The sequence below is a fragment of the Tiliqua scincoides genome, chromosome 8 (genome assembly GCF_035046505.1).
Source record: "Tiliqua scincoides isolate rTilSci1 chromosome 8, rTilSci1.hap2, whole genome shotgun sequence".
Classification (NCBI taxonomy): Eukaryota; Metazoa; Chordata; class Lepidosauria; order Squamata; family Scincidae; genus Tiliqua; species Tiliqua scincoides.
In genome coordinates, this window is record NC_089828.1 from 9,975,844 (window position 1) to 9,997,166 (window position 21,323).

Below are 21,323 nucleotides of genomic sequence, written 5' to 3' on the forward strand. Positions count from 1 at the left end.
TTTTTTTATGTTTATGAGGCCTTTTCCCCCTTACTAGTATGAGCATTAAAAACTTGCATTTAGAAAATGAACGCAGAAATTCTTAGGAAGCCATATGTTCATTCCCACTCAATGTGTGCAAACAGGTATAGGATTCTAAAGCGAGCGTGAAAGAGTAAACAAGACCTCCCTAATGCTTCTACATTTCTTTACTTCCACCATTTCCCTTGATGTGGCAATGCTCCTCTTAACAGTGACCTGCTTGCATCTGCCATTTTTTCCCCAGGACCCTCATTGGAACAATGCAGCATCTTGATGGAGTGGTGTGCTGAGTTCCAGGGCTTCTGGGTGGGAAAACGGCAGCTGCTGGGAGGAGCAGCAAAGGAGCACTCGGCGTGTGGTTTATTTACTGTGGTTGGTCTGTGGAACTCCTTGCCACAGGATGTGGTGACGGCATCTGGCCTGGATGCCTTTTAAAAGGGAATTGGACAAGTTTCGAGAGGAAAAATCCATTATGGGTTACGAGCCATGATGTGTATGTGCAACTTCCTAATTTTAGAAACGGGCTATGTCAGAATGCCAGATGCAAGGGAGGGCACCAGGATGAGGTCTCTTGTGATCTGGTGTGCTCCCTGGGGCATTTGGTGGGCCGCTGTGAGATACAGGAAGCTGGACTAGATGGGCCTACAGCCTAATCCAGTGGGGCTGTTCTTATGTTCTTAAACTACAATTCCCAGAATGCCTTGCAGGTCTTGTTGTCTGGTGTGCTCCCTGGGGCATTTGGTGTGCCGCTGTGAGATACAGGAAGCTGGACTAGACGGGCCTACAGCCTGATCCAGTGGGGCTGTTCTTATGTTCTTACATTCTTAGTACCATTGCTTTCCCCTGGCCCCTGTTCTGGTGCCCCCCCCCCCACAGTTGCCAAAATTTTCCTCTCCCTTTTTTCCAGCTTTGAGTGTGGAGGCAAAACGGGACCATTTTGGGCAGCCCTGTACAGGATATCTCAAAGCCTGCATGGAATCAAGCGCACTGCTCCATAACAGCTTGTCTTTTGCTCAGGGACTCTGGTTTTGTGTGGCTTTGCTGTTACGTATTAGAAAGTGACTGGGAAGCCAGAGAGTGAATTGCTGTCAAAAATAGGATGTGGACAGTTCTTGTGTTTTGTGTTTCAAACCCTCAGATATGTAATTAACAGTCTGCAGCACTTTCTCATTAGCAGTGAGATGCCTAATTTTATTAAGGAACTTAAAGTATGTAATTGGGTTTTGAATTCAGCTGACATCTGCTTAGTTATTACCATTTTTTTAGTGAGTCATTTGTGGACCAGTTTCCCCAACAGTCCTGGAATAACCTTCCATAAGGGTTGTTTTGTCAGCATGTAAAAGGAAAACATTGCAAAGGGAGAAATTTTAAGATCACCTAAATGTATGGTCTGATCTTTGGCTACCCTGAGTCTTATCAAGACCAGTTTGGATGCAAGTAGGATTTTTTTTATAGGCGATGCAGTGGCATGGCAGGTTAAACTGCTGAGCCAACGAGCCTGTTGATCGCAAGGTTGGCAGTTTGAGTCCACACGATGGGGTGAGCTCCCATTGCATGTCCCAGCTCCTGCCAACCTAGCAGTTCAAAAGCATGTACAAATGTAAGTAGATAAATAGGTACCACCTTGGTGGGAAGTTAACACCGGCTCTTCGGCTTAGAAATGGAGATGAGTACTGCCCTAGAGTTGGACACAACTAGGCTTAACGCCTTACTTTGTTAGGATTTTTTTAGCTTATCCAACAGAACCCTGTTGAATACTGTATAAGTACATAAGCGTGGTGATTGTTGGGCATTTTAGGTTCCCACTCGATCAGCTGGTATATGGGAGCCCCAGGAACAGGAGATGTTGGAAGCTGCATGAATGATCCGGGGTTGTAATTTTTAAACTCAGAATTGATCACAAATGGAACTATTTTAATTTTCTTTTTCTCTGTTTAAATACCCTTATATATCCCACATAATGAGACTTTTTTTTTGCCCTGGAAACTTACTTTGATGGAGTTTGGCCAAGAGCAAAGAGTCATTTTTTCTGGGATTTGTCGCTCTTTCCCAGAGTTTCCCACCCAATCAGCATCTAACAGTTGAATTCAGAACTTGCCTAGTGTAGCGGAACTCATAAGTATCTGGAATTAGTGCAATGGAGGTATTTGTTTTGGCACAATAGAGCACAAATTTTAGTTTTCAAAATGCCATCACCTTCAGGATCTAAAAGAAGTATCTGGCTTGTTGGATCCTTTTAGACAAATTGGTGTTGTGTGCACGTTCAGAGTGAATTTCAGCCCTGAAAGGCAAAAAAGACTGATCCAGTCATGGAGGACCATGAAGGCTTTCGTTCACTTTGATCTTGAAAACTCCATTACCAAATGTGCTTTTCTTTCCCCTCCTGTTTTGGTTCCAGGAGACACCCTATATTCATTCGTGGGACAGACAGGTGAATGCCATTTTTAGTCAATGTGCATTTTGACCATTTTATGCTGGGCTTGAATTTGGTCCAAATACATGTGTCCATATTAGGCAAAAGAAAAGGGATGCTGTAAATCAAGATACAGTGTGGGTTTTTGTCTCAGTTTTAAGCCTGATAGTTTAGCGCATGCTAATTAATGTATTAGGCTATGACTGGGGAGAGAGGTGTTCAGATCCTCACTTGGTCATGAAGCTCACAGGTTGCCTTAGTCTGACCTGCCCAGAGCTGGTCCAAAGACCTCATGATCAAATTCTGTCCCCTTCCCCTGATATCCAGTGATATTCCAGGCTCTGTGCCTCCCAGCTTCCATTTCTCTGCATTAGAAAAGCAACAGGGGGAAGAAGTGGAAGTGTGGAAGAGAAGGCATAGTGGGCTATAGCACCCCCTTTTCTTTTTCCTTTTCCTGTTCAGAGTGGGAGGAGAAAGAGCAGTGGAGGTGAGTGGGCTGTGATACATTTGCTAGTCTTTTAGGATGCCCCAAAACTCTTGGCTGTGCTTGTTGCAACAGACAAACAAGGCAACCCCTCTGGAAGTTTTTGCAAACAACATGTGCATTGTTCACATGTTCCTGGATGGGGCCAAAGAATTAAAGCCCCCTTCTCACCACTGTGTCCCCCATCTGGGTTTTTTATTTGTAGTAAAAAGGACAAGTGCAGTGTACACACTTCTCATAACATGTAGTCGCTGTAGGACAGATGCACTAAACTGCAGCTTTAAAAAAACACAGCTTTAAAAAGAGCTATCAGTCCTTTTTCCCCACCACTGCTCCAGCCCGCCAACATCTTGTTTATTGCTTTGGAAGTGTTCTGAGTGCATTTTCACATGGAAACCCAGTTCTGCCCAAATTAATTTAATATGGCATTTTGACTCGTTTGAAATCTTAGCATGCCATCAGTGGGTGTTCCAACCTCCTCTCTTTTGAAACAAGTTGAAAGAAATAGAACCGGCTTCTACATGCCCCGATGTATGTATTTATTTTATTTATTGAGGTCTTTATTTAGAATTTGTTGCAGCTTATCTCTGAGACCAACACATTTGAACAGAACTAATTTGTTTCTGTTAATTTAGTTTTAAAAAACTCTTCCAGGGGACATGTCAGCTTTATTCAGTCATTTGGTTTCTCTCTTGGCATGCTAGTGATTTAACCAGAGCCTCTATGTTAGCAGTTATGAGTTTATCCAGCCATTCTCTCTAGGGAACAAATGTCCTGTAGGCCAACTAGAAAGGCAAAATAAAGTAGTGCATTCTTTACCATTTTAAAACTTCTGTTTTCATTGTGTTTAATTGCTTTCATTATGTGTTCATTAAGTGCTGTTATTTCAAGGAGTTCAGACGTACGGCTCTCCCACCCATTTTTATCCTCACAACAGTCCTGTGAAGTAGGTTAGGCTTCACAGGGTTCTCCAAACCCTGGCCTGGGGACCAGATGCGGCCCGCAGCGAATCTCTATCCAGCCTGCGGCCAGCCTCTTGTCCCCTGAAAGCCTCTGGCCCACTCGACTGAACATGACCAGAGCTGTGCTCTGATTGCATCTGGAGGGTGTTCTGAGGGCCGGAGAAGCTGAGTGAATGAGCCTACTCACTCATTCATTCAAATTCCATCTCTTATTTATTTATTTAATTTTTTCCCTGGCCCTCAGCGCTGCGCCAGATATTTCATGTGGCCCTCTGGCCAAAAAGTTTGGAGATCCCTGGGCTGGAAGATAGTGAGTGACCTGAGATCACTCAGTGAGCTGTATGGATGTGAACCCAGGTCTCCCTGGTCAAAGTTCAACACTCTGTTCATCCATTAGGTGACACAGTCCACCCAAGGGTTTGTCTTGATATAAGTGCAGTATGTGTTTTGTTTTGACCCGCAATTAATAAGTTACTATCCAATAAGTTACTATCCACAAGATTTTTACTGCTCCCCCCACATACATTTGCTCACTGTGCATGCAAAAGAAGGAGATCTAAAGCTTTTGTTCCTGGTTTGGAATAAACTGCAGATTCCCATTACATCCAAATAGGAGAAATTGGGGTTTGCTCAAACCATAGTTGGGTTTTTTTTTTAAGCAACTGTGGTTTGATCCTCATTTGGACAAATTACAAAGGTCAAAGGAGCAACTAGAAAAATGCAAACAGGGACTCTCAGGATGCAGGAGAGATATACAATAAAACTCTTTTATTTAAATGGTGAATGGTAAACGTATTTGGTGACCCTTCCCCTCCACCCCATCTATGTCAAAATTTGGCTTTCACATAAAAAAGCTGTGCAAAATGCTATTAGTGTAACTTTGTGCTATTTAAGTTGGAAGTGGATCACTAGCTTAAACTCTGAAGGCTCTGAGCTAGCTGAAGTATTTTGGAGGGTATGCTGGTCATCAGATGCATGTGTGAAGGTAGAGTGTGGTTTGCTTCAACATGTGTTCCTCACCCCCCCTTTTCTCTATAGCTTTATATTCAAGCCAGACGTCCGGAGAATTTGACCTTATCAATTGCCAGAGCCGCATACCATTCCCATCCCCTGAGGCTACAGGGAGTGAACAGACGGGTACCTTACCAACAATACCAACCAGTGGTGATGCTGGAGCAAGCCTATACTGTCCAATGGGATGGCAGAGCACCAGAAGATGTCATCCTTTATCCAGTCAACTTCAACAGGTACTGATGGAGATGGCGGGGGGGGGGGGGGAGGGCGAGGTGAATTTCTGTGTTGTGTTTGATAAGGAGTTTAGCTATGATGCTTTTCTAGGCTTCTGATACATTTTTGTGTTGGTATCTCCAACTGCTGGAAAGGTTGGCCTATGTAAAACTTCTGTGTAAAAAAAAAAGAAAAAAGAATCTGACATTAACCAAAGACAATAAATGCCTCTGTTTTAGCTTTTGCTGCCATCTCTCTGATGTGCAAAGTCGTTTCTCCTTCCAGTGAGCTTTGTTTTTTTTTTTTTTTTTTTTGGAAAGCAATTCAAGTTACTGTTGGCATTCTGGCCCTAAAATCAAATCCAGCAGATCCCTGGCACAAGCTTTCTAATTAGTTTATACCAGCTTTCACACTCCTGATTTATTTCTCCATAAAGGGCAGCAGTGGTGAAGAGTGCTGAGGCAGAGTTGCCTTTTTTCTTACTTTATTTTAGTGTAGTCTAAACACTGCTATAGTTATTGAGCTCTTCTGTTATATAAAGCTGAAAAACACGAGGACTTTCCCTGCTGAAATAATTCTGAATGAAGGCACATTTGTCTGGGCTCTGCTCCATCACAAAATCATGTTTTTCCCCCCATTCTTCTTCTGTTGCATAAAGTTAGGGGGGTACCCAGTTAGAGACTTTCCTCTTTGCCTGTAGGTTATTCTATCTTGTACAGATGACTTCCTTCTCTCTGAGCCCTATTTCCTTTTCCCTTTCATAGAATTATTTAGTCTTGAATAGATTCTCAGTTACAAAGAACCCTGTGGAACTGATTGTGGTAGGAAGCTATGAGATGGGCTGTTTTGCCCATGGGGTGCAAAGAATTTCTGCTCTGTCCTTGCCTGGTGAAATATCTTTGTTCTTTTTGCAACAAAGTCATGCCCTTTCAGAAAGGCAAATGGTTTTTCCCTACCCCGCTGTCAGATGGGCAGCCCAGTTCTATCCTGTGCTGGCACAGCTGGGCTGAGTGGCCTACACCGTATCCAGCCAAGTCCAGGAAGATGGTTAGGATCCAGCCGAGGCCTTTCCCACCAGTTCTGTCCCCTCTTGGGCCTGAATTGCCCCCTTCTCACCTTGGTTCTGGCCTCCCCCCTGTAGCCCCCCTGTGCCACTTGGCGGAGTACTTGCCTCTGTCTGCAGCCTTTCCTTTGGATGCCATGCTGGTAGGCTGGCACAGGCCTTTCTACCAATGCTGCTTGCTCTAGAGTAGTAGCAAACATGCTTTATGGCACATTTGCCCTCAGAACAGAAGATTAGGATTGCGCTGTGAGATAGTGTAAGGTGCAAATGTGGAAGCCCTAATTTCACTTTGAACTTGTTATGTGCCCTTTAGGGAAACTGCTATCCGTGTGCCTCAGCCTTCCTGATCTATCATGTTGAAGTAATAGCACTGATCTACCTTGCAGGGTTGTTGTAAGGATGACTGAAATAATGTGTCTGTGGGGTTCTGAACACTGTCAGATGGTGCAAGAATGCAAAATGTTGTTGTTGTTGTTGTTGTTTTAAATACCATTACCATGCTGTCCCATTTGAAAGAATAGATGCAAGATAGTGACAGCCGTGACGGGGCTGAGAGAGACAGTGGCTTGGCTAAGGCCATCTGGTGAGTTCGTGGTGGAGGCAAGATTTAAACCAGAGACTTCTTGATGATTCATAGCTCAGTCTCTTCACCATTTGACAACATTGCTACTTAGTATTTTCTTCCAAGGCTTTTCAAGGCTGTTACTGGAGGATGGCAGAGTGGGTTTGCGCGTTTGTTTTCTAAGTTCCTATTACTCACTTTTTTCCCATGGCTTCTCTCTCCCCCCCCCCCCCCACACTGGTTGACTGTTTTTCTCCTCTCACTGACTCTCTTGTTCTCCCTCCCCTTTCTTTTTTCCCCTCCAGGTCTCACTAGCTCTCTCTTCCTTTCGCCTTCTCTCCCCTCACTGGCTGTTGTTCCTCTCCTTCTCTCCTCCCCCCCACATGCTGGCATTCACTGGAGCATCCAACTTTGGCCTCCTCCTCCATCTGGCTGGGTCCTTCTCCTTACTTCACTGCATGTATTTTGTAAAGGCAGAGGCAGGCACAGGAAGCAAGAAGGACATGTGGGAGATTAGAATGATGGGTTAGATCAGTGTTTTTCTTTTCACGGCACACTGACCTACATGGTCTTCTCTGTGGTCTTTGCCTCTTGGGATGTCACTTCCAGCTTCCAGGAGACTCGTCAGGGTTCTGCAGCTCTGTTTTTAGGGCAACTGTCTGTAGTAACAAGCTGGTGGAGGAAGAGGGACAGACAATTTGTTACTACAGTTGCCCTAAAAACAGAACTGCAGAGCCCAGAAGAGCTTTTCTGCAATTTTCAGCTGCTGTGCTTCAAACTTGCATGGCACACCTGCAGACCTTTCACAGCACTCCAATATACTGCTGAACACCAGTTGAAAATCACTGGGTTAGATGGTTCAACACTCTGTAGATCACCACATTGTATTATTCCATCCTTCTTTCCTTCCTGGAACCAGGACCAGTGGGGGAAAGGGTGCAGGATGGAGAGAGAGCCTGGAAAGAGGAGGAGCTGGATTTCTCCCCTTGATGACATAACTTGCTTCCCCTCCAAAAGAACTGGAGCAGCAGTGTTCCAGGGCGTATCAGAACCCCCCCTCCCCCCCCCAAGCTGGCAGACTTGAGTTCAGATCTAATGCAAAATTACAATTTTCCATTATGTCTGAACTTGTCCAACGTCTTCAGTTGCTTCCACAAGTATAGTTGCAAAAACTGTTAGCAGGATTGTTGTAATCTCTGTTGAAAACAGCTGGTGTCACTTGTGGAGTCCTTAACAAAGTAAAGGCTTTCCTCAAAGGAAATTTGCAAAGGCCAACTGGTATAAAGAGAATTTGGGGTTTTTAAGATTGTGTGGTGGGGGAGGGGTGGATTGCTGTGCAGGATTCTGCATAAGCCCTAAGGGACTAGAAACTTGCTGAACACTTTAGTATTAGTTTCATATGAGTAGTTGCAGAATGGCAAAATATACAGAAACCTGATTATCAGTTAATAAACCTATTCCCTTCAAAGATCCATTCCCATCCCATGTTAGCAAGTGACCGTTATTTTGCTTTCAAAGGTACATTACAGTCCATGGTGGAATGAGAAGAGGTGATGACTTACAGGTGCCGACAGGGCTAGACAAGCTGGGGTGTTTGTACCTGCTTTACGTCTTGTGGGAGTGGGGAGAGAACTGCACCATTATGGTTGATAATGAATCCTGATACACCATGCCTGTAGAACCCTGGGAAGAATGCGCAAAATGCAGATTGTGCAAAGTCAGCAAACATGATTGACTTGCCTAATGGCAGTCTCCAGGTCTTGCTAAGCTCAGCTTGATAGCATCATTTAGCAATTATTACCCCAGTGGACCGAAATAGCAGGAGTTGCCGATGTTTCAGAGAGATAGCCCTCATGTTTCTGGAATAAATATTCAGCATTGGCTAAGAAAAGGTCATAGGGGAGAAAAAGAATGTTGACAGTTGGCTTTAGACAGTTCCTGAAGTCATCTGTAATACCAAAGACTTATGTGGTTAGCATCTCTGTCCTAGTGAAAAATGCTAAGAATGCACCAAAGCTTTGGAAAGACAGAATGAAAGAATGGGTTGCTTTGCTGAAAATGGTACTGGGTCCAGAAGTGGCAAGTTTCTATACCTTAAAGCTGAATAGTGTTTTCTAGGGGCCATGAAGTGGCACCTAAATACCTGCCTGGTATTTTCTCTCTCTTCCCCATGGTGAGCAGAGCAAAATAACTTAAGTAATACAAGCAAGGATATAAACTTGTGACAGTCATGCATCATGGAGAGATTTTTTCCCCCCCAAGTGAAAAATTCAGAAGAAAAGACATTGTTTTGCTCACCTGACCCAAAATAAAAAAATGAGGGTGATGAAAGTTTGAGATTCAACGTATTGTATTGGCAACCTTCAGTCTCGAAAGACTATGGTATCGCGCTCTGAAAGGTGGTTCTGGCACAGCGTCTAGTGTGGCTGAAAAGGCCAATCCGGGAGTGACAATCCCTTCCACACCGGGAGCAAGTGCAGTCTGTCCCTGGTCTGTCTCCCTGGCTATGGGCCTTCCTTCTTTGCCTCTTAGACTCAGACTGTTGGCAAAGTGTCTCTTCAAACTGGGAAAGGCCATGCTGCACAGCCTGCCTCCAAGCGGGCCGCTCAGAGGCCAGGGTTTCCCACTTGTTGAGGTCCATCCCTAAGGCCTTCAGATCCCTCTTGCAGATGTCCTTGTATCGCAGCTGTGGTCTACCTGTAGGGCGCTTTCCTTGCACGAGTTCTCCATAGAGGAGATCCTTTGGGATCCGGCCATCATCCATTCTCACGACATGACCAAGCCAACGCAGGCGTCTCTGTTTCAGCAGTGAATACATGCTAGGGATTCCAGCACGTTCCAGGACTGTGTTGTTTGGAACTTTGTCCTGCCAGGTGATGCCGAGGATGCGTCAGAGGCAGCGCATGTGGAAAGCGCTCAGTTTCCTCTCCTGTTGTGAGTGAAGAGTCCATGACTCGCTGCAGTACAGAAGTGTACTCAGGACGCAAGCTCTGAGATTCAACGTATACATATTGTATAGGTAGTCCATAAAAGGTAGCCTTTGATGCAATTAAAATTTTCTTGATACAATTCTTTTAGACATAAAAAGGGACAGATTATGACATTTGGCAAAAGAACATGAGGCACTGATGGAAATGTTAATTGCACAGGGGAAATAAAAACTGGTCTCTTTGAACTGATTAAGCCACTTTGGAGTCTCCTCTTGGCCAGTGTGACTGGAAGGTTTTTCAAGTCTAGAGGCCTAATATTTTTGCATAATGGACCTCTTCTCTTTGCTGGACAATGCACCACCTTATCTTCTTACTCCTGAAAAGTTCAGACAGCATTCTCTTACTTTATTTTGCATGCTGTGCTTCATGGAAATTGCCTGAAAAACTGGGTTAGGTCGTTGGCTTAACTTGAATGCCTGCTTGTATAGCACCAAGACTGAGAAAACCACAATAGACATGAAGCTTGTTATGAGAAGTGTCTGCAAAAAGAGAGCATGTGGGGGAGGATAGGCACAGCTGGCAAGATTGGGCACTAAATTATGGGTAAGAAATAAACTAAGGGTTCTTGGTAAAGCAAGCTAAGGCATGCATTTTGAGACTTTTTTTTAGTCTTTGCTTGCTTGGAATGTGAGTGGCATTCTCTAGCTATGTGGCCATGTTCAGTAAATTGGGTGGGCTGGCTGGTACTAGATTGCAGACTCAAACGAAATGTCAAGAGTGTTGATGTGGTGCGATTGCACTTAGTGAGAGGCAAAGTTAATTAGACTGAAATAATCAGTATTTCTAACGTGTGTAGGCACATATGAGGGCACTTGGCTGGGTAAAACTTTTAGAAGTAGCCATTTTACGTTGTGGTCTTTATTTAGCAACATCCTCTGCAACACAAATGAATCTCAGTACCAAATTTTTCCAGCTTTCCCCCAAACATGTTTTAGCCATTTGGTTGTTTGTTGAAAATTGGCAGGACTTGAGCCTGCAAAGGATCCAGGAGCATGTCAGAGGAGAGTTTCGTTGCTGCCCCATCCCCAACTTCTGGTCCAAAGAGGAAAGGCAGTAAAAGTTCTGAAAAAGCAATTGGCCAGAGTGGATCAGGTGGTCCTGCTCTATCCTCTAAGACAGTGATTGTCAACCTTTCCCATCTCACGGCACACTGACAAGGCACTAAAATGGCCAAGGCACATCAACAGGTTTTTGACAAATGACAAGGCACACCATGCTGCCAGTGGGGGCTCACATCTCTCATTGGCCTTATTAGTAAATGACTTTCTCCCAAATTCCTGTGGCACACCTGTGGACCACTCACGGCACACCAGTGTGCCACAGCACAGTGGTTGAAAATGGCTGCTCTAAGAGATAGTGACTGGCCCAAGGTCACCCAGGTAGCTTCATGGCTAAGCGGGTATTTGAACCTGGATCTTTCAGGACTAAGTCCAACACCAGAACCACTACCCAAACCTGTCTTATCTTACATATAAACCAACTCCTGTGCCGACTGAAACGGAACCTCGGGATGGGAGCTATCCAGCTCAGTTGCCAAGAGCTCTCCCTGGGTTCTGTGGGACGAAGTGAAGAGCTCCAGTCTAAGTCACAACAGAGAGGAGGTGCAACTGCCCCAAACAGTGGGGATAACTAGGATCAGGAGATAGTCTTAAACCACTTCCCAGTGGTGTGCATGATGAGGTTTTCCTCCCTGTTAATGGATGTCTGCTCTCAGTTTATATTAGGGAAAAAAAATAGTTCTGTTTTGGGGACATTGTTGCTGCATATGGAGATTGGAATGATCATAAAAGTTTGAGAGATTGACAGAGCCACAGAATACAGATGGAAAGATTTTGCATGTTGAATAGCACTGAGGTGGCTTTCTCTGAAAAAAGTTGGCATCCCTACCTCTAATTCTAGATGGGAAAGCCACAGGCAGGCAGGCTGATCTTGGTGTCTGCCGCCATTGATACCTATCTAAACCCTCCTAGTTTTCTCTGACGCGTGACTAGAGGTTAAGGTAAGCACGATAATTTTTGCAGGCAACTCTCTCTATCTTGAACCGACAATAGCAACATAAACCAGAAACGCTTGCAAGACGCTTATCTTTGCTGGTTGGTTGCAAGTCAATTAAGATTAGAATTAACAGAGGAGAACAAAAGATGACTGTAATTGACTATTCAGCTAAAGCCCTGGCAGGATGGAGTGTTGGAATTTGGAGTGCTTCACATAAGATTGGAAGGAATGTAGATATTAAAATACTTGTCATAGATTTATTGGCTTGGTGATAGAGTTTGGCAAGGAGCAAGACCTAATGGGGCATAGTGGCAGAGATCGGAAGGAGATATAGGAGAGAAATGGCTTCTACTGAGAGCTGTGTAAGCAGAGTGCTTTGGAAGGAAAAGGCAGAGATAAGAATGTATCAGGGAGGCAAATCCTTTTATCCCCTAGCCAAAATGAAGCCTCATCAAGTGCATTGTTTGACTGATTTTATTTAGGGACAGCTCTGAATTTTTTTAGCCATACAGAGGCCTGACTATACCAGTTTTACAATACCTTTAAGAAGGGATTGGACAAATTTCTGGAGGAAAAGTTCATTACAGGTTACAAGTCATAGTAGGTATGTGCAAGCTCTTGGTTTTAGAGGCAGGCTGCCTCTGAATTGCCAGATAAGGGGAGTCACCGGGACACAGATTGTGTCTGTCTTGTGTGCTCCCTGGGGCATTTGGTGGGCCACTGTGAGATACAGGAAGCTGGACTAGATGATCCTTTGGCCTGATCCAACAGGGCTCTTTTTATGTTCCTATGTCCACCAAAGGTAATGTTAAGGCACAATTAGATGTTTGGCAGAGGTCGGGGACAGGGTAAAGGGAGTTTAGACTGCAATCCTTGACCCACTTATTTGGGGGGGAGTCCTGTTGAATATAGTGGGGCTTAGTGTAAACACGTATAGGATTGTACTTTTAGTCTCCCCTGTTGGCTCCACTGCAAAGCAATGTGGGAAGGGTGTGAGTGGGAAACAGGTGCTTCACCGTTTCACCCTCTGCTTTCATCCCAGATGGGGTCTGAAGTATTCTGTAATGCAGTGTCAAATCAACAGATGGGGAAGCAAGCTCAGGCCTGTGTATCCACTAAACATCCAGTTCTGTCTTCAGACTCGTGGGGGTACTGGCACTCTCTGAGAGCTTATGTTCAGCCGGTCCCTGTTGCTTACACACACCCTCCTTTAAGTGTTATTTCTTGCTTTCTAAGCTCTTAATCACACCTACAGTTAAATTCTTTACCGGTGATGCACTCAGGAGGGAAACTATGATAATAAGGACAAGGCTTGAACCAGCCTGTTGCAAATACACCTGATGATGAATTTCCCCCCTGCCTTATGGGTATTATTAGGGGATGAATAAATGCAGATGATGATGATGAAAAGAGCTCTTGGGAAGCCCAAGAATTATTAGTAGCTCAATGTTGTTGAGCTTATAATTAGAATTCCAATTAGAGTTTCAGCTGACCATTTTAAAAACATGTTCTACTTAAATGGTCTCAAGAGAATAAAAGAACAGTTCTTATTGTAGAATGTGGGGGAGGAGCATTAGAGGACCATGAGTGGTAGAGCTCCCAGTTTCCAATTCAAGAGAGCCTACCTTACTATTCTTAGTTCGGTAAGGAGGTTGCTGTCGTTCATGCACCTCATTCCGTCCTGCCCCCCACTCTGCTCACCCACCTTTCCCTTCTGTGGTGGACCGGAATTGAAGTCCTGCTTGCTTCAGCAAATGTGGGAGAGGGGTGAGAGAGAATGCCATGAGTAGCAATGGTCATTCCTGCCATTGCATTGGTCCTGGTAAAAATTGGTCTCCTGGGTGGCAATGTGTCCTATTGTATGCATATTACTGATTCTCAGGTTGATTTACAGACTTCCTTTATTGTCCAAGGTGGTTTTCCTCAATGGTAGTATCTCCATGTCGGGGGTTAGGGATCAGCCTTGGGAAGGGGCACATCAGGTGTGGAGTCCTCTACCACTCATGCAAAACGTTACATACTGCAGCTGAGGAAGCTCCATTGTTCAACATAAGAGCTGAATAGTTTCCACCTCAATTGAAAGTGGACAGTAATTGTTTTTAGGCGAATGGTCAAGTCGTTATCTGCTCTGTGTTGTACACAATTCTTTGTTTTCTTGTACTATGTACTTAGAATGTTGTACAGGTTATTCCCTCTCCCCAACAAGAACAGGGGGTGTCAACCACAGAATTCTCAGCATTCTCTCCAAACTGTAAATGCTATGGGCCATTTTGAGGGATTTAAGTTTTAAAAGGGGGGGGGGGTCCACAGTGGTGTAGCTAGGGGGGTGCAAAGCACTAAGTTTTGCAGGGAGCCTCACCATAGCGTGTGAGCTTCCTCTCCGTTTTGCCTTCAGAGCCATTCTGGGTGGTGGGAACAAAACAGAGAGGAATGCCCAGAATGGCTACTAAGGGAAGGGAAAGGGTCTGGTTGCACACCGTGGTGAGGCTCCCTGCCAGACTTAGTGCTTTGCACCCCCTCTAGCTATGCCACTGGGGATACACATTTTACAAAATCAAAAAACCACAGTTCCCAAGATTCTTTGGGGGAAGCCAAACTAGTTAAACTAATTAGAAACTGCTTAAAGTTTGCAGGATATAGTCACGTGTGCACCCTGCCACAGCACGGCCAATGCTTTTTAGAGAGCCTAGAGTTAATTTGTCTTCTACTTCTCCCTACAGCTTTCTCCACTGAAGTCCATTGACATGCCTGTTGCTAAAATGAGTTTTAAAAACTTTTTAATCAGGTGTACATTCTTGCTCAAATTTAGGGGGTGCCAAAACTGCAAATGTTAATTAAATGTCAACATTTTTTTAAAAATGCTAAAAACAACAAATAACCACATATAATGAATTGCATACATATCGGAAGCACACTGTGTGGATTGTTGAATGACAGTGGCTCAGGCAGGGAAGTCACGTTCACGCCTCCAGAATCTTTTAAAATTCCATTGTAAAATATTTGGTACACCATGCTACATGGTAGCTTTGCCACAGCTGCAGTTGAGATCAGCATCTTCTGTACAGCAAATATTTGACATGGAAAGCAGAGGGACAAATACCTTTCTGAAAGGAGCAGCTTAAAAAACCTGCCAGAGTGAACAGAACTGAGCAGACAGTAAACATAGGTAGCTGCTTTCTACTGAGTCAGACCATCTAGCCCAGTGTGGTCTACACTGACCGTCAGCAGCTCTCTGGGTTTTTCCCCAGCCCCACCTAGAAATGCCAGTTTGAACCTGGCACCTTCTTCATGCAAAGCACTGAGCTTTGGCCCCCTTCCCATTTCACTTCATTTCATTAGAGTCCCCATCAATTTAAACCAACATCTCTGTCTCTAAGATCTACATTATTGTTTCCAAATAAGGTTTGCTACATTTTTTTTTTGGTCTGGGGTTGTTCCTGCATCTTTAACGTCAGCAGTTGATAGACTAAGGGCACAATCCTAACCAGGTCTGCTCAGAAGTAAGTCCTATTTTGTTCAATGGGGCTTACTCTCAGGAAAGGGTGGTTAGGATTGCAGCCTAAATTTCTGACCATTGGACTCCTGCATCAAAACAGAACTGGTTAACAATATATAAATATTACACGTTGAGCATCCCTTATTTGGACTGCTTGGAACGGAAAGGAGTCTGGAGTTTGGATTTCGTTATACTTGCATAAATTAATGAGAAGTGCATCCTCTTGCTCTTTTCACTGTTATCCATCTGGGTGTCTGCTGGCCTCTTTGACATTTTTCAACAATGTCTGTGCAGGTACGCACCACAGAGCAGAGAACAGAATTTACAGCCTGTACCTGCATTCTACATGGGAATTAGCACAAGACCTTCTTTTGTTCACACTACAGAAAACAAGTCATGGACAAAAATGTCTGGATTTTGGAATAGTCCCATTTCAGTTGTCCAGACAGGGGTAATCTACCTGTTTTTACTTATTTTAAAGCTTTATATACTGCCTTTCCTAATCTCAAGGTCGTAATCAATAAAAAATAAAAATGATACAGCATATGAATAAGACATTAAAATGGTTTAAAAAAAAAGAACAGTTAAAACTTGCCACTAACACCATCTGAGATTTGACGAAATCATTTACAGTTCAATCCTTACTTTTCCCTTTTCCCTGGGGAGAACCACTATAGTCCCAATGGGGCTACTCAGATCTGTGCCACCTCAATCAGTAGCACAAATCTGAGCAGCCTGGAACTGCTCCAAGCTGCCTGGGAACAGGGCTAAGTTCCAGCATGACTGCCGGATCCTGGCCCTGCCTTCTGTTCCCTGCGCACCTGCTCCTGGGAACACCCCCTGTCCACTCCCCCCCGCCCCAGAACACCTCCCTCCCGCCTCCTCCCTGCTCTCCCCATGTTGGCTGAGCTTGGCCAGTGCAAGCTCACTCACCGTGGGGCCCATGTTGGTGTGAGAAGGCTGGCGTGAAGTGAAGTTGCGTTGACGTGAAAGTACTTTATAGAACCTTTACAACAACATTGAGCCAGCGAAAGGGATTTGCACTGGCCCAACTGCACCTTTGGATTGTACCCTTAGGCTGCAATCCTATGCACATTTACAAGTAAGCCCAACTGACTATAATGGGGCTTATTTCTGAGTAGACATGCATAGGATTGGGGTCTCAGTCTCTGAATTTTACATTTTATCTGCAAAGAGGTTTTATTTTTCCCCCCTAAGAAAAACAGTTGATCCTGACTCATACTGCTGTGTCCGAATGTCTAGCCCACCTCTACTCACAAACAGAGACAAGTTAATATGAATTTGGAAACGCAAGGAGTTCAGAAGCATAAATTAGGCTGTAGTAGCAGTAGGGAGGGAAGCGCCAGCCAGCCCTTCGTGATCTGCTCTGTTTCTGGGTTTCCCATCATGCTGCCTGGTAGGTCAACAAACCCATCATATTTTACAAGGGGGAAAGAAGAAAGGACAAGCTGTTCTAGGCTTCAGAAGCCAAAGTCAGATTCATAGTCCTTCCTTCCTCTGTGGTAGCCTCAGCCAAACAGTGCCCTCTAGATTTTTTAAAGCAACATCAATTGCAAACAAATTACTGAGCACGGAGGGATTTGCCGACCAGCAGTCCTGAAAGAACTCTCGCAAGGGACCTGTTGTGGTGCTTTCTGGGGATGACACCATTCCATGGCCTGCTTCTGTTTTCTTAAGGAGCACGTGCACTGTTTTCTTAATTTATCTTAGCATACTGTGTTCCCTCAAGAAAGATCTATCATAGCTTTGTTCAATGCAAGACATTTGGCCATGTTTTCGCAGTGTTACAACATTTTTGGATGTCACCATCCCAAGGAAAAGGCAAACACAACATAAAAATAGTCTGTGGACAGAGGAGGAATAGCATTTAATGGAACAGCTGAATGATGTTTCTCCAGATACTTCCCATTACCGATTGCTACAGTAGGCTGCCAAGATGAGTTGACCGACCAAGGATTCCTAGGGGCCGGGGAGCAGAAAGAAACTTTCAAAATCTGTCATATTTTCACATATTTTTTGTGTGTGGTTAGCTTCAGACACAGTGGTGGTGTTGCATCTGCTCTTTCTAAACATACGTATATATGCTCAGATCCTGCAATAATGGATATCTTGGCAGAGAAAATATTAGGGTAGAGGTAAAGAGACACTGTATAAAATACAAAAATGAGCAAATCAGTGATTTTTTTTTTTCTTGTTTAGTTTAGTTGAATTCTGGCAGCCTCTTATTGAAATTACTTTTGTTGTTTTGTACTAAATGTTTAAACTTTGAAAAAAAAAAGATATTTAGGGATGGAGGCATACAAAAGAATCTGTTCCTTTGCTTAGATGCAGTACATCACTGCCTGTTGGCCAGGGATGTGTATAATATCAATGTTCTGTGGACCCAACCTTGTGTCCAATAAACAAGCCCTACTCTAGCAAGGGAGAGTAACACACATAAAGAAGTGTGCAAAGGTGAGCTTAGAAAAACGTAAAGTGTTTTTCCCTGCTTGGCCTAGTCACTCAGGCCTTGGAAGACTTGCTTATCATAGGTTGTGTCCTTCTGTTATACAGACTAATCTCTCTGTGGAAGGTTGTTTGACCTGACAGTGAGTTAATATGTAGGGTTGTGGTGTCCCTCCCAGTCCTTGGTGCCAGGATTAGGGGAGATGGTAATTGTTTTTGTTTTATCTCAAAAGCAATGGAAACATCACTTATTGAGGACCATGAGAAGCTTGCCCATAAGACTGAATAGAAAATGCACATTAAAAAAAAATTCATAGATGAAATTGGTTTCTGCTTCTGAACCCAGTTTATATGCCCCATTAATCTTAGTTAGGGCCTGATCCTATCCAACTTTCCAGCACTGATGCGGCCTCAATGCAGCCTCAAAGTAAGGGAGCAAATATTCCCTTCCCTTGAGAAGGCCTCCATGACTGTGTCACCAACATAGGATGTAGCACATGCCCCATTGGCATGGCTGCATCAGTGCTGGAAAGTTGGATAGGACTGGGCCCTTTAGTGATGACTGTTGTTTAAACATGCCTCGGTGACATCGAGATTAGATTACTGTAACGCACTCTATGTGGGGCTGCCCTTGAAGACGGTTCGGAAACTGCAACTAGTGCAGAATGCGGCGGCCCGTGTGGTTACTGGAGGTAGGCGGTTCGACCCTGTCAGTCCGCTTCTCCAGCGGCTGCACTGCCTGCCCATTCGTTTCCGGGCCCAATTCAAGGTGCTGTTATTGACCTTTAAAGCCCTATACTGCTCTGGACCAGGGTATCTTAGAGATCGCCTGCTCCCGTACAATCCGGCTCGCCCTCTCAGGTCATCAGAGAAGGACTTTTTACAAGTGCCGCCGCCTAGGGAGGTACATGGGGCGGCTGCAAGAAATAGGGCCTTCTCAGTAGTGGCACCAACGCTATGGAACTCCCTTCCCCTTGACTTAAGAATGGCTCCCTCTCTTGAGACCTTTCGGCAAGGCCTGAAGACCCTTCTGTTTAAACAGGCCTTCTGAGTTCTTGGCCTTTTAACATCTTTTTAACATCTTTTAATATTTTTTTACAGGCCTGATTCTTTTATGACTTGCTGCTGCTCTATGCTCTTTTTACCTATTTTTTTTTACTCTGACTGCTGTTTTTAGTATGTGTTAATATGTTTTTATTTGTTTTTTAAATTGTTTTTAATATGTTGTAAGCCACCTTGAGTCCCTTCGGGGAGAAAGGCGGGGTAGAAATAAAGTTATTATTATTATTATTAACATGGGCAGCTTCAACAGAAAACCTGCCTGGCATCTTGCACACTGTGAAGCTAATAGTATATTCACCTAACACTCTTTCTCTCCCCCTCCTGCCATCTCTGTGGATTGTGAAATCAGGACTGAGTCTCTGGGTTACATCTAGAACTTCTAGGAAGATCTCCTTGATCTTGATGTCTAAAACTTTACTTTAGAGCAAGGGTGTCCAAAGTTTTTGGCAGGAGGGCCACATCATCTCTCTGACACTGTGCTGGGGGCCGGGGAAAAAAGATGAACTTATATGAATGACTAAAGGTCTTGCAGTAGCTCAAGGCCTATAAAAGGCCTTGCACAAAGCATGGCTGGCCTTTCCTTTGCTGCCGCTACTGCATCACAGATGTGAAACAGCAAGCAGTAGAGGAAGCCCTCATCCTACAGCTCACGCAAGAGGTCAAACAGTCGCCCTCATGCTGAGAGCAGTTGCACCGGGCCAGCGTGGGCTCCAACAAATCACCGGAGGGCCAGAGGCTCATTGGAGACTGGGGGCTCCCTGAGGGCCACATTGGGAGGGAGCACCCGTTTGGACACCCTTGCTTTAGAGCAGGGGTGCCCAAACCCCGGCCCTGGGGCCACATGCGGCCCTCGAGGCCTCTCAGTGTGGCCCTCAGGGAGACCCCAGTCTCCAATGAGCCTTTGGCCCTCTGGAGTGATGCAACTGCTCTCAGCGTGAGGGTGACTGTTTGACCTCTCACGTGAGCTGTGGGATGAGGGCTTCCTCCACTGCTTGCTGTTTCATGTCTGTGATGCAGCAGAGGCAGCAAAGAAAAGGCCAACCTTGCTTTGTGCAAGGCCTTTTATAGGCCTTGAGCTATTGGAAGACCTTCATTCATTCAAATAAGTTCATCTTTAATATATTCATTTATGTATAATTATGTAAATGTATTCAAATTTGAAATGTAAATTTAATTCTTTTTTTCCCCGGCCCCCAACACAGCGTCAGAGAGACGATGTGGCCCTCCTGCCAAAAACTTTGGACACCCCTGCTTTAGAGTGCCAGATTGTAAGGTCATGAAGATTCTGTGTCCAAATCAACAAGCTCCCTCCTTCCCATTCTGGTGTTGCTTATTATATGTGGGGACTTTGAGGGCATCAGGTATGCAGTCCACCAGTGGCAGCTATGTATAGAGTTTAATGGGAGTATTGCAATGAGTCATGTCAGTGTAGAAAATGAAACAAAGGCCAAAAAATTACCAAAACAACTAGAGCTTTTAAATTCTAACTTTCCAGACATGTTCTGCTTAGGATGCGGTAATTCTGGGAATGCATTTACTGGAAAGGTTTCACTATTCTGAGCCATATTTTCACAGCTTGGTAGTTGGCCGTGGAGTACTGCTGGATTTCTACCTTGCTTGCCCTTGTAACTATGGTGACACTGAGAGTAAGGCAGAGAGAGAGGACAGGAATGCAAAGGATCAAGGTCATTTTTCCCCTTGTGCATGATGGCCACCCGCAAAGGGACTGACACATTGGGAAATTTGAATTGATGTACAAATAGTAGCATTTATGTTAGAAAGCCTCTCACTGCTTCTTAGAATATTGAGTGATGGCCTGTGAAGACTTCCGTTTCAATTTCATAGTACTTTTGCTCCAGGAGTGTGTTTGCATGCTGTAGAACTTACAAGATTTAGTTCACCAACCAAAGAACTTGCAACCCAATCCTATCTTGCACTGGCATGCAGGGCAGCTGATGCAGCATCTGACAAGCTGGCAGGGCACCAGGCTCCCCAGAAAAGGAAATTAAGAAAAATCTTACTTACTTCTCAAGCCAGTGCACGGTTCCCTATGGGACTCTTCAAAGCTATGCCGATTTTTTTTGCTGACATAGCCTTGAAGAACCTTCTGGGGGTGTATATGGGCTGGGGGTATAGGTTTCAGTGCTGCTGAGATCCACGTAGTCCCAACCCCAATCCAACCCTCATCTTGGCCTTCTCCTCACCCTGTTCTGTCTTCACTGCCAGCAAAACTGTAGTAGCAGAAAATCTGCAGGCACTGTTAGTGGCACACAACGTTCTTGGCCTTGCACTGGTGGTAGCTCTTCTCAGACCAGTAGAGAGGCTGCCCTGATGGTGTACCTCGCAGATAGGATTGGGTCTTTAGAGACATATATACAAACCAAGTGTTTTTCCAGGATTAGACCACTTCTGGTGAGAGATCGCATGATTGAATTCTTCCTTCCAAAAGGTCTGTGCATCTGGAAAGGTAGCATGGGAGACAGTTGGGCTGAAAACTAGCTTTTCAATGGTGTGGAATTTGTTTTGTTTTTACATGTGGGAGCATCCACCTGCATCTTCTCTGTCCTGGCTACAGCCAGTGG

At 44.6% G+C, this 21,323-nt stretch overlaps 2 protein-coding genes across 3 annotated transcripts in view; both read left to right on the forward strand.

Annotated features, from left to right (window-relative positions):
• LOC136658627 (cell surface hyaluronidase-like) overlaps positions 1 to 21,323 on the forward strand; it is an 89,237-nt gene that overhangs the window by 48,680 nt on the left and 19,234 nt on the right. Inside the window, exon 19 of the mRNA XM_066635417.1 lies at positions 4,919 to 5,127. Coding sequence (XP_066491514.1) covers positions 4,919 to 5,127 — 209 coding nt within the window. The remainder of the gene's footprint in view (positions 1 to 4,918; positions 5,128 to 21,323) is intronic.
• CEMIP (cell migration inducing hyaluronidase 1) overlaps positions 1 to 21,323 on the forward strand; it is a 152,139-nt gene that overhangs the window by 32,794 nt on the left and 98,022 nt on the right. The window lies entirely within an intron of this gene.